Source organism: Chiloscyllium punctatum, chromosome 20, assembly GCF_047496795.1.
Source record: "Chiloscyllium punctatum isolate Juve2018m chromosome 20, sChiPun1.3, whole genome shotgun sequence".
NCBI classification, from domain to species: Eukaryota; Metazoa; Chordata; class Chondrichthyes; order Orectolobiformes; family Hemiscylliidae; genus Chiloscyllium; species Chiloscyllium punctatum.
Genome location: NC_092758.1, coordinates 16,942,894 through 16,958,888, shown reverse-complemented (window position 1 = coordinate 16,958,888; position 15,995 = coordinate 16,942,894). Strand labels below are relative to the sequence as shown.

Here is a 15,995-nt window from a genome sequence, read left to right as displayed (position 1 = left end):
TACATCCAGAACCTCAACCTGAGCTACAAATCTTCTCAAAACTTGACAAACACGTTCAAGACTTTTGATTTGTGAAACTTTCATAGCCTACAACAGGTGAATAATCTGTTTAGTGTTGGTAGCTATGAAAGAATGAATATTCAATAGTAACCCAACTAGATAATGATTAATTGTTATATTGCATCATTGAGTCACCACTGTTTGTTTCTATAATTCTGAAGCATTACTTGAGTTCACAGAAAAACCATGTATTTTTAAAATATATTTTTATTTATTTTTCTAACAAAGCTTTTTCCTGCCTGGCATTTGCTTGAGTTGTTGAAATCAAAGTGAAATTATATAATAGTAAATGATTTCTATTGCAAGCAATTTTACTGTTTAAAATCTGTGATGTGATGATTGTGTAAAATCAGAGTGTATACACAAAAAGAAAACTTCAATCACTGAGAAGTAAGAAAATCAGTTCCTGAAAAGAAATGTTCCATTTTCCATATCTAAGTCCATGCATCTCATGTGACTTCTAAAGTTTATTGATCTTGCACTTTTGTTATTTGTGCATAGATAATAATGGAATCATCTTCATTTGAAGCACCCAATTCCTGAAAGAAAGAGAAATTGGCTGTTTATTATAATAGATTATTCATTCAATTTATTTTTACATCAGACAGGAATTTTACAAACAATAGATGCTAAGATTTTGGAATATATTTTGACACTCAAGAATCTTTGTACTTACAACTTCTGAAGATTGTTTGCCGCTCCGTGTTCCCTCTGTTCCCTGTTTGCTCCCTGGAATAATTAAAAACATTACAAGAATAGTATCGGCAGATTGGGATGAAAAGAAGTGACAACATGAAATCTAAACCTCTTCAACTTATTGCTTTTTACTCATGTTGCCAATAGATCAAAATGCCATTAATCAACAGTGACCTCAGGGGTTTGATCTGTATGACCCACATCCATTCTAAGAATGACATTTGGAAAATGCACCACAGGGATATCAAAAAAAAATTGTTCCTTCCATCATTGTAGAAGATTGCATGACTCTTTACTGGTTCACTCAGCTGCTGACAGAACTGCATGTTCTTTTAATGAACCGTTAGAGAAAGTAAAGAAGTCATATTTCTATTGAAACATAAGGCCAACATACAAGGATGCTTGTTAATGAGTAATAGAGTCATAAAGCAAGGAAACAGGTTCTAGGTTCAACTTGTCCATGCAGACCAGGGTTGCCAAACTCAACTAGTTCCAAACAAAAACAGAAATTCCTGGAAAAGCTCAGCGGGTCTGGCTGTGTCTATGGACAGAAATCAGAGTCAATATTTGGGTCAAATGACCCTTCCTCAAACTAGTCCCTTTTGCCTCTATTTGGCCCATGTCCCTCTAAACCTTTCCTAATCATGTACGTGTTCAAATGTCTTTTAAATGTTGTAACTGTACTTGCATCTATCACTTCCTCTGACAGTTAATTCGACACACAAACCACTCTCTGTGTGTGAAAATGTTGGGCCTCAGGTCCCTTTTACATCTTTCCTCTCTCACCTTAAAAATATACCTCCTAGTTCTGACCCAAGGGAGAAAATCTTTGCTATTCATCTTATTTTGGTCTCTCAGTATTTTATAAACCTCGATAAGCTCACCTCTCAACCTCCTACAACCCAGTGAAAAGAGTCCCAGCTGATCTATTCTCTCTCTGTAACTCAAACCATCCAATCCCAGCAACATCTTAGTAAATCTTTTCTGAATCCTCTCCAATTTAATAATATCCTTCCTATAACAGGGTGACCAGAACTACAGTATATATACAGCACTTCAAAAGAGTGACATGACATCCCAATTCCTATACTCAATGAAAGCAAGCATATTTTTTTCTTCACCATGTAAAAACTTGCAAATACTATGTATCTAAACCTCTAGGTCTCTGTTTGACAACATTACCCAGGGGTCTACCATTATCTGTGTAAGTCCTGGCCTTGGTCACTTTAGCAAAATGCAATATCTCACATTTATCCAAATTAAGCTCCATCTGCCACACTGGACCCCATTGGTCCAGTTGATCAAGATCCCTTTGTAATCTGAGATAACCTTTCTCACTGTTGACCAAACCACTAATTTTGTTTTCATTCACAAACCTACTGAACGTGACTCCTAAGTTCTCATGCAAATTGTTTATATAAATGACAAACAACAGTAGAAACAACACTGATCTCTAATAGCAGAACACTGCTGGTCACAGGCCTCCAGTCTGAAAACCAGTCCTCCACTATCACCCTCTGTTTCTCACCATCACGTCAATTGTGTATCTAATTGACAAGCTCTCTCTGAACCCTATGTAATCTAACTTTACTTATCAGTTTGCCATGTGGAACCTTATTAAAGGCTTTACTACAGTCCATGTAGAAAATATCTGTTGCAGTGCCCTCAATTTTTTTGATTATGTCTTCAAAAAACATGCTCACTATCCCTAATCAGTCCTCGTCTCTCCAGAAGCATGTGAATTCTATGTTTCAGAATCCCCTCCAACAACTTACCCACTACTGGTATCAGACTCATAGGTCTATAGTTCCCAGGATTCTCCTTAAAGCCTTTCTTAAATGAAGACACAGCATTAGCCTTCCTCCAGTCCTCTTGCACCTCACGCATGGCTGTAGATGACACAAATATCTCTGGTGGGGCCCCACAGTTCCTTTCCTAACTTCTGATAACGTCCCGGGGTACATTAGATCAGGTCCTGGAGATATATCCATCTTTACAATATTTAAGACCTCCAGCACCCCTCTCTGTAATGTGGACTGTTTGTGACTTCAATACTTATTTCCCCAAGTTCCCTAGCCTCCATTTCTTTCTTCACAGTTAAAATTGAGGCAAAGTATTTACTTAGTAGCTTTCCCATATCTTGTGGTTCCACACATAGACAGCCTTGTTGATCTTTAAGGAGCCCTATTCTCTTCCTAGTTGCTCTTTTGCTCTTTTCCAACTTGCAAAGTCTCCTTGGATTATCCTTAACCTGATCTGCCAAGACCAAATCAGGTCCCATTTTTGCCCTCTTGATTTCTATCTAAAGAATGCCCCAACATCACCTTTACTCTTGAAGATATTCCCTTGATCTCTGTTGTTTATATCTAACACATGCTTCTTTCTTATTCTTCTTCAAGCAGAGCCTCAATATCTTTATTTATCTATTGTTCTCTACCATTACCCAGAGATATTTGTGTCATCTACAGCCACGGAGGATGGCTAATGCTAAGAGAAGCGTGGGAACTATTGACTTATGAATAAGCCAATAAGACCATAAGACATAGGAGCCAAAATTAGGCCATTCAGCTCATTGAGTCTGCTCTGCCATTCCTTCAAGACTGATAAATTTCTCAACCCCATTCTCTCATTTTTCTCCCTATAACCCTTGATCCCCTTGATACTCAAGAACTTATCTATTTTAGTCTTAAATATACGCAATGACCTAGCCTCCACAGCCTTCTGTGGCAATGAATTCCATAGATTCACCACTTTCTGGCTGAAGAAGTTTTCCCTTATCTCCATTCTAAAATGACTTCCCTTTACTCCAAGGCTTGGGTCCTAGTCTCTCCTGCAAATGTAAATATCTTCCCAACATCTACTCTGTCCAGGCCATTCAGTATTCTATATGTTTCAATGAGATCCCCCCTTATCCTTCTAAACTCCATCGAGTATAAACCCAAAAAAGTCCTCAAACATTCTTCATATGTTAAGCTGTTCATTCCTGGGACCATTCTTGTGAACCTCCTCTGAACATTCTCCAGGGCAGTACATCTTTTCTGTGATATGAGACCCAAAACTGCACACAGTACTCCAAAAGTGGTCTGACCAGTGCTTTATAGAGGCTCAGAAGCACATCAGTGGTGAGTAAGTTGTTGGAGGGGATTCTGAGAGATAGGATTTACATGTCTCTGGAGAAGCAAAAACTGATTAGGGATAATGAGGTTCCAATCAGAGCTTTTATCCATTGTTCCCTACTCATACCCACTTTACTCTTCATTGTAACAAGAACATAATGTCTCTGAACTCATGTTATCTCACTTTTGAAGGCTTTCCGCTTGCCAGTCATCCCTTTATCTGCAAACCAACAACCCCAATCAACATTTGAAAGTTTCTGTCTCATACCGTCAAAATTTGTCTTACTCTAATTAAGAACTTTAACTTTTATACAAGGCCTAATCTCTTTAATACTATTTTAAAACTTACAGAATTGTGATCACTCGTACTAAAGTATTCCCTCACAAATGCTTCAGTCATTTGTCCTGCCTTATTTCCCAAGAGAAGATCAACTTTTACTCCTTGTCTAGAAACTGCATCTACATATTGATAAAGAAAATTTCTCAAAAACACTTAACAAATTCCTCACCATCCAAACTCTTTACACAATGGCAGCCCCAGTATATATTTGGAAAGCTAAAATCCCATATTATTCTTAGATGTATCTGAGATATCTCTAAGTATGTGCTCCTTAAATTACAGAAATTTCTTGGTCAAATTTTTTCCAGTTGAAAAGGTATAACCAATACGATTAATTAAATGTACAATGATGCTTATATTTACCATGATTTACCATCATTTATGGAAGGATGCCATAATGACCAAACACAAACCTAGGATATTTTATGTGGTTATTCTCAGGAAATGACTGACTTTCATTGGTCTCACATTTAGTGGTCATCTCCATGGGCACTGAGAAGATCACTATAAACTGGAGCAATAATATGCTTCGGAGAGTATCAAAAGGTAACCACATGGTTTGTTAACACACGATTGAAGCCACAAAGTAACATCAATAGAGAATAGACAATAGACAATAGGTGCAGGAGTAGGCCATTCTGCCCTTCGAGCCTGCACCACCATTCATTATGATCATGGCTGATCATCCTCAATCAGTATCCTGTTCCTGCCTTATCTCCATAACTCTTGATTCCACTATCTTTGAGAGCTCTATCCAACTCTTTCTTAAACGAATCCAGAGACTGGGTCTCCACTGCCTTCTGGGGCAGAACATTCCACACACCCACCACTCTCTGGGTGAAGGAGTTTCTCCTCATCTCTGTCCTAAATGGCCTACCCCTTATTTTTAAGCTGTGTCCTCTGGTTCGGGACTCATCCATCAGCAGAAACATGTTTCCTGCCTCCAGAGTGTCCAAACCTTTAATAATCATATACGTCTCAATCAGATCCCCTCTCAGTCTTCTAAACTCAAGGATATACAAGCCCACTCGCTCCAATCTTTCAGCATAAGGTAGTCCTGCCATTCCAGGAATTGACCTTGTGAACCTACGCTGCACTCCCTCAATAGCCAGAATATCTTTCCTCAAATTTGGAGGCCAGATCTGCACACATCATTCTCTAATGGTTAATTAAAAAAATACTATTAGCCGCAGGTTCTCTGGCACTCATGTAGACATTGTGCAGTTCAACTTCCCTCTATAACACAATTGGATTAAAGGCTATATGGAAAAGTGGCTACCTCTGAGCTGATAGACCCAGGTTCAAGTTCCAGGCTGTGTAATAACATCGCTGAACAGATTGATAAGAAAACATCTGACATGATAAAACTGGAACTCATAACCTTCAGGTTGACAGTTCAGTACCATTGTCATCTGTGTCTGGTTGTTGAGATGCTTTGTTATGTGTTGTTTCCAGTTCTGCAGTCTTCATGTAATTCCTGTCATGTTCAGACCTACACTGCAATTCTTTCTACAATTCAATATTAACGGGGGACTGTGCTTAGAGGCCACTTGATGCCTGCTCAAATGGGCCAAAGGCTGGCGTCCAAAAGGAAGAAATCACATTTATATTGTGCATTTTACAACCCTAGAACATTTCAATGTGATAATGATCATTGTTATCTACTTCTAGTATTGCTGGAAGGATATGCATTACCTAAGACTGTAGCGAGAACCCTCTGTAGGCACCAAATGAGGGCTAGGCATGTACACTCAAGAGCTACAGCACCTTGGGACAGTGTCTCCACTGAAAGACAGCAACATGTCTCAGTACTGAATTGCTGCGCTCACACGTCTAGTGTGATATTTCAGCCCCAGAGAGAAGAAGTTCCCCAGTAAGTCTCACTCTGACACACATCCAGTATCCTGAAGTATGAGAACATGACCAGATTTACTCTGGGATTGCTTGATGCAAACAGTAGGTGATGATAGGTTGACATTGTTTAATATGGTTTACTCTCCAATGTCAATGTTCCTCACCTTAAAGAAGGTAAAAATGAAAACCAAAAAAAAGTTTTACTACCTGGTGCAGTTTTTTGAAAATTGATCGAACCATAATGAATGTCTTCTTTTTCTATGCCTGCACAGTATAAGAAAGAAATAAAGAATTTTCATCTCTATTTGCGGAACTGAACATGCGATAGATTTAGTTTAAAGTCACCACAATATTGTAAAATTTTATATTGAATGTGTGAATGAATTCATTTCATTTACAATTGGAGATCTAAAATCCAAACAATCTACATAGCAAGAGAAGAGAGGTGGTGAAGGTAGGTTAAGAAATTGTAATTGGGGGATGGGAGAGAAGCAGTTTAGGGAACTAATTTGTAATTTTCAAATATACATTAATTTTTGACTCAAACTCACCATAGATACCCGTGTACAATAAAAAGAATTGAAGATGGCAGTAAATGAAAGACTTATGATTTTGTCAAAATCAAAGATGGACACCAAAGCACGATCCACTCCAACTGTGTTATTTTATGAGCCATACCTGCCAAATACGCTGGTCCAGGACAGTAAAATTCAACTCAGTGAAGCTAAATGCAATGCTAACATGGTTCATGAGGGCTTGCAGAAAGGAAGCATCATCCTTTTCTAAATGGGGAGAATTGAAATGTATAGTGGTGTGCCATGCTGAGCTAAAAAATGATATTGTCAAACCAGACCATTAAGGGTTAATTATGAAGTATCAATTGAATATAACAATGAACAATTGAAGTAAAATGGAAGTATATATGAAAATCAGGCCTCATGCAAAAAATATCCTGTTTTGATTACAGGCAAATACGTAACCTTGAGCGTCGGTGGGAATCATCCACTTGTGCATACCACATGAAGCCACCTGGAGATGTATTCAACTCATTTTATGCACAATGGAATGCCTGTAGAAATGCTGAAAGTACTATGAAACAGTGATAGACTCCATAGCAGAAGAGCATTAATATCAGGGATCTTGTCCCTCTCGGGGAAGGGTTTCTCACCATCAGACAGCTGGTTTATGTGAGCGTGAGTTTTCTTGTTGGACTGGGTTCAAGATTTGGTGGTATGGAAACTGAGGTAGATCTCCAAATGCCAGCTGTCACGGAGGAGTCCCCAATGGCAGTGGGCAGTGAGGCTCATGTGTTGATTATGCCTGAAGTAGTTCAAGACTGACTCATTAGTTTGCATTTATCTAAATTTTGTTAAGCTGCTTTGTATGAAAGTGCACATGTCTTCTTATATTCACTTTGATCAGACCCTAAAGAACTATTAGGCACTTGCAGCCTAATCATACAAGGTTACACTGAACTCCATACTTGAGGAACTTTGCATAATTCTGTCTGTATATAAAAACACTGAGGAGAGTGAAATGAGATTTACAAGGATGACATTAGAAATAAGAGGTCATTGCTTTCCCCCTAAAACAGGAATGTTGGCTGGAGTGATTAGATTACTTACAGTATGGAAACAGGCCTTCGGCCCAACAAGTCCACACCGCCCCTCCGAAGACCAACCCACCCAGACCCATTCCACCACATTTACCCCTTCACCTAACACTACAGGCAATTTAGCACGGCCAATTCACCTAACCTGCACATTTTTGGACTGTGGGAGGAAACTGGAGCACCCAGAGGAAACCCATGCAGATACGGGGAGAACATGCAAACTCCACAGACACAGTTGCCTGAGGTGGGAGTTGAACCTGGATCTCATGGCACTGTAAGGCAGCAGTGTTAACCACTGTGCCACCATGCCACGTGGAGGTACATAAGGGATGTCTTTAAAATTATGAAAGGTTTTGAAAGGTTAGACATATGAAGGGTGCTAGTACAGTTTTAAAAGTCAAGAGGATATGAATTTGGGTGTATGTTTGTTAGATCGCTGGCAAGTGTCATTGTGTTCATAACATCATCCAGTTGAATTTCTGTGCTTCACCCAGGTGGATTAACTCACTTACCTTAACCCTGTCCCAAATAATATGTAATCTTTTAGAAATATAACACTGCACATAATTGACACTGAAATTCATTTGCAAATTATTTGTCCTTTCTTCAGGGAAACTTTCCATCTCTGGAGGGTGTTGAGAGAGATGAAGAGGGGAGTGTAATGAGACTCTCACCCTTCTTTGGAAATGTTGAGCAAGTCATTAAAATCTACAGGTAATTTAAAAAAAACATCATCCAGAGGATGTAGGCATTACTGACTAGACCAGCATTTCTTAATTGCCCAGAGGGAAGTTTAGAGTCAATCACATTACTGGGAATCCTGAAGGTCATTAGTGATTCAGTGGCCCCAGTGGTGCCATTGTCTCTGTTAGACTCACTTTTTAAAATAAATTCAAGCATTACCATTTACTATGGTGGGAATTGAACTCATGCCCTCAGAACATTAACCTGGAGTTACAGGATTCAGTGGCACTGTGACAGTACCATGACACCACTTTGTCCCAAAGCACTCATTAATAGCTTCTTTAATCAACCATATATCAATATACTGCTTGGTCCAAAAGGTAGCTTCATTGGACTATTATTCTACATAATCTTTAACAGACCTTCTATGGCAAATAAATGATACACACAATGATCAATATTAGTGAATCGAAGTTTGTGTGATGGGTTTGAAGATGCTTACATTGCAACAGCTTTACAAGGTCATATATTGCTAAATAGTGTGAAAATAACTCGGTCTTTATCATTGCAAGTCTGAACTACGTCCTGCTCAAAGTACTAACTAGAAACAAACTTAATACAAAAAATCTGATGTTTTCTTTTTAATAATGCTGAAACAAATAGAGCCACATATTATGATTCAATTACTTACTGTCTATTTTTGCCATTTTACCGTCAGTTGCATAGTCAGAAAAGTTACTTGTTCCAAGTCCTGGTAGCTCGGTACCTGCTGAAAAATAAGCTGAAAAAAAAGTAAGCTTAAAAATAAGCTGAAAAAAAAATCTTCAGTTTGACTTAATTTTTTAAAGTAGTTGTATTCAGCTACTTCTACAATATTGAGATATATTTGAATCATCCAGCATATGGAATCAGAGTGACAGGAAAAAAAAGTCTAAACAATACCCTTATGTTGTTCTGGATCATTCAGACTCACTTGTCTTGAGTGGTTTTGAGAATGTGAGAACATGTGTGACAAATGTTGTGTGGGCCTTTAATGGTTGATAGCTTATGCCTCAGGAAGTGAAAAAACACACAGCGACAAGGCAGTGTCAGGGCATCAAAGAACGGCTATTAACCAAACCAAAAATGTTCCAAAAGAGGGTCAGTGAACTTGAAACTGTTTCTCTCTTAACAGATACTGCCAAACCTTTTGAGCTTCTCAAACATTTTCACTTTTTTATTTAAGATTTCTGGCATCCATGTATTTTGTGTAATCAACAGGCCATTACTTAGGATCTGCAGCAAAATATGAATGGGATTTAACCAAGGGTAGACTATCATCGGGCAATGTTTATAGTTTGAACTTCATTGTAGAATCTGGGTAATACTCAAAGTAGCTGATTAGGCAATTCAGTAGACAGTGTGGAGTATCATTGGACTTGAAACATTAACTCTGTTTCTCTCTCCATAGACACTGTCAGATCTACTGAGTGTCTCCAACACTTTCTGTTTTTACTTCAGTCGGCATCTTAGCTTGACAAGGACTAACATCCTCATGGGGGAGATTTGCTAACGCTGTTGGAGAAAGTTAAATTAGATTGACAGAAAACCCTCCCCCAAAACACAATCTCAAAAATAAACAAATTACTCCTAAAGGTTCCCACCAGCACTTATCTTATTCCTAGATGTTGTTGAGGTGAGCTGTTAATTAGAATCCTGGAGTGGGTTAAATTCCATAGGAGCCTACAACCAAGGCTTTAGAGAGTACCCAATTATGAAGATTATAAAGACACAACAACAAATATGAGAAGTTATTTGGACAGTTAACTTAAAAAAAAACTGTGCCAGAGGATTTTTGGATGTGACCCAATGAATGGAGAACATTTCTGTGCTTGAATTTATTTTTAACTCCAACTAAAACCTACAGTCCAGAAGAAGCATCACTGTGATGATTCATCACAGTACTAGAATTCCTATTGTTTAAATGTTACCTTGCATTTGCTGAACATCATTAATATTTGAATAAATTTGAGATGAATCTTCTACATTTTCCTCTTGTTGCAAGGGTTTCGATCTTTGACTTTCTGACCCTGTTCATAAAAAGAGTTCACGTCTTAAAACACATTTAGCTTTCTTCCTGAATGTTCATTGTAATATGTAAAGAAATGAGTTAATGTCAGCATAGTGCTAACAATCGTACTGTCTGCAAGACACATTATAGCAAATTGCAAAGATTCCATTGACAGCAACTTATCAAACATGGAATCTCTACCACCTTGATAAACAAGAGTTGCAGACACATTTAACTCTCCATTAGAGTGTCCTTTCTTAAATGTAGGGATTGAAAACTGCGCACAGTTTTCCAGGTGGGTTCTCACAAAAACCTGTAAAGTTTTAGCTAGACTTCTTTATTTCTTCCCTCCAATTCCCTTGGAATAAAGACCAACAGGTTCTCATCTTTCTCATTGCTTGCTGGACTTGCAATGCTTTACAAAGTGTGTTAATAAGACTGCGTACAAATCAGATTCCAGCATTTTCCCAATGACTGATGTTAGGCTCAATGCCTTGTAGTTCACTGATTTCTCACTTCGTCTTTTCGTGAGAAGACAGGGAATGTTTTCTATCCCCGAATCTAGCTGTCAGTTCATGAATCTAAGCCACATGGTAACAAAACCACATGGACTGAAATGGTTGACAATGACAGTTCACCACCATCACGTCAATCGCACTAGAATGTCAGAGATGTCCTTGTCCCAAGAATTAATAATAGGTCTGCTTATATAACCCTACAACAGAAAACATAATAATGTGTATCAATATCGATACTTTAAAGGAATATTATAAATCAAAGTGTGACTCTTGCGCCACAGTGGGAGGTATTGACCAGCTGTAATGTAGGCAATAAGGGTCTCATCCATTAATTGGATAGTTGAGGTGAGCCCAATTGGGCTGCTAACTATAGAACTGGGGAGTTGCTCACTTTCCATGGAATCAAGGAGCTCAGGGACAGAAATCCCATTTCTGAATGAATGCTGCCAGGCAATCAGTTGTTAGCAGCCATGGATAGCTTGACAATGCTACCTGGATAGGGTCACCAATGCACCAAATTGCCAACTGCCTGAGGGAGAGGGACGATAGATGAGGTACAGAGGGATGACTTACCACAAGTCAGGCTTAAGACGGGAGGTGGTTTGTCAGTAGGGCCTGCAGATGAATGAACACTGGGTCTTATGATCAAATATTTAATACATTTACAACAAAAGATCTTGCACTCTCTGAAGGGATGTTTTTGGCTTTCCTCTATGTTCAGTCTTTCATCGGAAAGCCATTACTGGTAAGGTGAGGCCCATTAAAAGGCTTCAGTAGGCAGTGGAGTGAAGGCCAGATGTAACCAGAGTAGAAACTTCATGGAACATCAAGGAACAGTTGGAGGCACGGGATACCACAGAGGCAATTAGACATGACAACAGTCCAGCAATGTTGGGAGCAGCACAGTAGTTCAGTGGTTAGCACTGTTGCCTTACAACACCAGGGACCCAGGTTTGATTCCCACCTGGGTGACTGTCTGTGTGGAGCTTGCACATTCCCCCCGTGTCTACGTGGGTTTCCTCTGGGTTCCTCCCACAGTCCAAAGATGTGCAGGTTAGGTGAATTGACCATACTAAATTGCCCATAGTGTTAGGTACATTAGTTATGGGTAAATGTAGGAGAATGGTGCTGGATGGGTTACTCTTCAGAGGGTTGGTGTGGACTTATTGGGCCAAATGGCATGTTTCCACACTGTAGGTAATCTAATCTCATACTCAAGACTTATGCTCCAGAACTTTCTGCTCCTCTTGCCAAGCTCTTCTAATACTGTTACAACACTGGTGTCTACCCAATAATGAGGATAATTGCCCAGGTATTCCCTACACAAAATGCAGAACAAATCCAGCCCAATTAATGACTACCCCTCTACTCTCAATCATCAGTAAAGTGGTGGAAAGTGTTATCAACTGTGCTATCAAGCAGCACCTGCTCAGTGATGCTCAATTTGGGTTCTGCCAGGCACACTCAGCTTCTGACCTCATTACAATGTTGGTTCAAACATGGACAGATGAGCTGAATTCCAGGGGTGAGTGATAGCCCTTGACATCAAGGCTGCATTGGACAGAGTATGACCTCAAGGACCCTGAGCAAAACTGGAACGAGTGCACGTTGGATGCAAACTCTTCACTGGTTGGTATCATACCTGACACACAGGTTGATGATGGTGGTTGTTGAAGCTCAGTCATTCTCAGTGCTGGGACATCTCTTCTGGAGTTTCTCAAGAGTCCTGTCCTGAACTCATCCATTTTCAGCTGCTTCATCAATGACATTTCCTCCATCAAAAGGTCAAAAATGGGGATATTCACTGAGTAGACAATGTTCGGCACCATTCATGACTCCTCATGCACTGAAGCAATCCGTGTTCAAATGCAACAATCTGGACAATATCCACTTGGGTTGACAAGTGGCAAGTAATGTTTGCACCGCACAAAGGCAAGGCAATGACCATCACCAAGGACCCATCACAATCTAACCATCACCTCTTGACATTCAATGGTGCTACCATCACTGAATTTCCAACTATCAACAGCCTGGTTGGGGGGGGGTGGGAGTTTACCATTGATCAGAAAAACAACTGGTTGGCTACGTAAAGACAGTGGTTGCAAGAATATGCTCGAGGCTAGGAATATGATGATGACACACGTCCTGACTCACCAAAGCTTGCCCATCATTTACAAGGCACAAATTAGGAGTGTGATGGAATACTCACCAATTGCCTGGATAGGTGCACCTCTGACAACATTCAAGAAGATTGACACCATCCAGTACAAAGCAGTCTGTTTAATTTGCACCACATCCACAAACATTCACTCCTTCCAGCACTGAAGCTCAAAAGCAGCAGTGTTTACCATGTACAAGATGCACTGCAGAAATTTACCTAAGGACCTCAGATAGTACCTTCCAAACCCAAGACCAATTCTGTCTAGCTGGACAAGATAGCACATACATGAGAACACCACCAGACAGAAGTTTCTCTCCAAGCTACTCTCTATCCTACTTGAAAACATATCACTGCTCTTCCAAAGTTGCTTGTTAAAAATCCAGGAATTTCCTCATTGTGAGTCATCCCATAATTGGGAATATACAGAGGCCTGAATTAGAGTGACTCAGATATCTTGAAGGAATGTGCAATTTGAGGAGATTAAGGAGACAAGGAGGGCAGGGCCACAATATGATTTAACAATACAAATAGGATCTTAAAATCAAAGTGTTAGTTGACTTGGAGATAAAACTGAGTCAGGGTTGACTGTGGAATGCTACAAATAAACCCAAATGATTAAATCTTAGAAACAAGATGTAATGGTCAATCTTGAGTTTTGTAAATATGTCTAACATTTCTGTCAGAGTACAAGACCAGAAATTGTTTGCAGGAATTTACCTCGCTTACGTGTTTCCATGCACTTCCTCAGGCTCAGCACCACTATCAGGAGAATGATGAGAAGAAGAGCCAGACTCCCATATATAATGACATTGGTGTGGCGAAAAGCAGAAGGTTCTGTCAGAAGGAGAAGAACAGACTTCACAGGTTACTGTTTAAACATGAAGAAACCAAAGTAAACTCCCTGAATGACAAAGTAGATGAAAATTCTGCCTGATATAATCATTCAGCCATACAGACGAGAGGTCAACTGACTTCACATAGCGAGGGTGGAATATTGCAGCTCAACTGTCTACAACTCCTTCAGTTAGGGACAGGAAAAGAATGAAATCATTGAAATCTGATGATTCCTTCTTCAAAGGAGATGTAGGCAGATGACCAATAAACAAAGGATCTGCTATAATCTAGGGGAAGCACTGCAGCTGTAAGTGAATAACTCTCATTGTCTGGTCTTATCTTTGAATTATGACAATTTGAATGAGAACCGAACTCAATGGAATATATCTTGACTTGTTAATAGTGGAAAATAAATTGAAATAAAAATAGATAAAGATGTAAAAGTTCACTATCACTCAGCTACACTATCACAAGCCTGACATGAGAGAAAACAAAAGAGAAAGAACAAACATGAAATTGGACAAGTCAAAAAATTGTACCTGACCATAACACTGACTGGAACCAATAATCTCTGATAATATTGCCTCAATATTAGCTCCATGATGCTATTCGAGTAGAAAGACATTGTTTGCGTTTATGACTATGATATACCTCACAACAAATATTGTCAGAAAAATGGTTCATAACCCCAGGTTACCAATGGACATATGAAAATTTAATTTTAAATGTTTTTTTAAAGGAGGATACCTTTGTAATCTCCCCATGCACCAGTACTATGCATCTGCTGGTTACATGAGAAACCAGCTGGGCAAGCTCAAATCATTGCTGCCACAAGATGAATGTGTGTCTTAAAAACAAGAGGCCAGCACTGCTCATAAATACCAATCTTCTGACTGTGACAAGCAATTCTGTTTTTATCAATTGGACAAGTCCTAATCAGCTTTATTAAAGCATCTGAAGCATTATTCCCTTCTAATAGCTGAAACCAGTAAAATCCATGTTATCAAGATCCCAAGGATTCAGAATTCCTCTTTTTGAATCAGTTGCCAGATGTAGGGAATTCCAGATGCTTGCAGTCTGGATTATCAGTGACTTTACAGTCAACAGTGACTATTGATATAATTTCGGTGATTATATGGAATGCCCGAATGGGAGGCATGGAATGTCATACCTGAAGGTCCCATCAGGACTTTGCTCATTCATGGGATGTGGACATCACTGGCCTGGCCAGCATTCATTGCCCATTCCTAAATATTCAAAGAGCAGTTAAGAGTTAACAACATCACGTGGATCTGAAGTCACATGTGCACCAAACCCAGTAAGGATGACTGATTTCCTTCCTTACAGGCTATGTGTGAACCAGACAGATTTTTATAAACCTTTCACAGAAGAAAACTATCCGCTGATAATTATATACTCTTCCAGAAATGCACAAAAGAAAGTGGTTGAAACCAAACTGGTCTGTGTGTGTTAGTGAGCTGATGTGCTCGTGTGGAATTATGTGCTAGAAGCTCACAATTTAAGGACAACCATTAGACACACCTGTGAATGGCAGAAGTCAGACAAGCTAATGATGCTATCATCAAAAAGTAAAAATCACACAAAACCAGGTTATACTCCAACAATTTTAATTGGAAGCACTAGCTTTTGGAGTGCTGCTCCTTCATCAGGTGGTTCCAATTAAACCTGTTGGGCTATAAATTGGTTTTCTGTGATTTTTAACTTTGTACACCCCACTCCAACACCGGCATCTCCAAATCATCAAAAAGTAATTTGGACAAAATCCTGTCAGTTAACTGCACATTCAAGAAACATGAAATCAAGGGGATTTAGCACAACATCACTCTTACCGACAGAATCCAAGGGCTGCAATGTTTTACCGTCTACTGTTCATGGAACCAAGACACCAATTCATATATCCATTAAACTGTTACCCCTTCATTCACATTTTCAATCTGTGTGTGTGCATGATACTTTATGTCTTTTCTCATATTTGATGGCAAATAAACTCACTGTTTATTCAACTCAAGAAAGAATTATTAATTTGGCTCCTTTTAAAACTGAAATACA

General features: G+C 39.2%; 1 protein-coding gene across 3 annotated transcripts in view; it reads right to left on the bottom strand.

Moving 5' to 3' along the window:
* Positions 1-251: 251 nt before the first annotated feature.
* The window catches only part of LOC140491937 (uncharacterized), a 51,423-nt gene continuing 35,679 nt past the window's right edge, over positions 252-15,995 (bottom strand). For 2 of the 3 annotated variants that reach the window (XM_072590413.1, XM_072590414.1), the window contains 7 exons: positions 13,809-13,925; positions 11,504-11,545; positions 10,333-10,431; positions 9,054-9,143; positions 6,274-6,330; positions 737-789; positions 252-599 (listed from right to left, as the gene is read on the bottom strand). In XM_072590413.1, coding sequence (XP_072446514.1) covers positions 528-599; positions 737-789; positions 6,274-6,330; positions 9,054-9,143; positions 10,333-10,431; positions 11,504-11,545; positions 13,809-13,925 — 530 coding nt within the window. In that variant the 3' untranslated portion in view covers positions 252-527. The remainder of the gene's footprint in view (positions 600-736; positions 790-6,273; positions 6,331-9,053; positions 9,144-10,332; positions 10,432-11,503; positions 11,546-13,808; positions 13,926-15,995) is intronic. The other variant, XM_072590415.1, reaches the window with a different exon arrangement.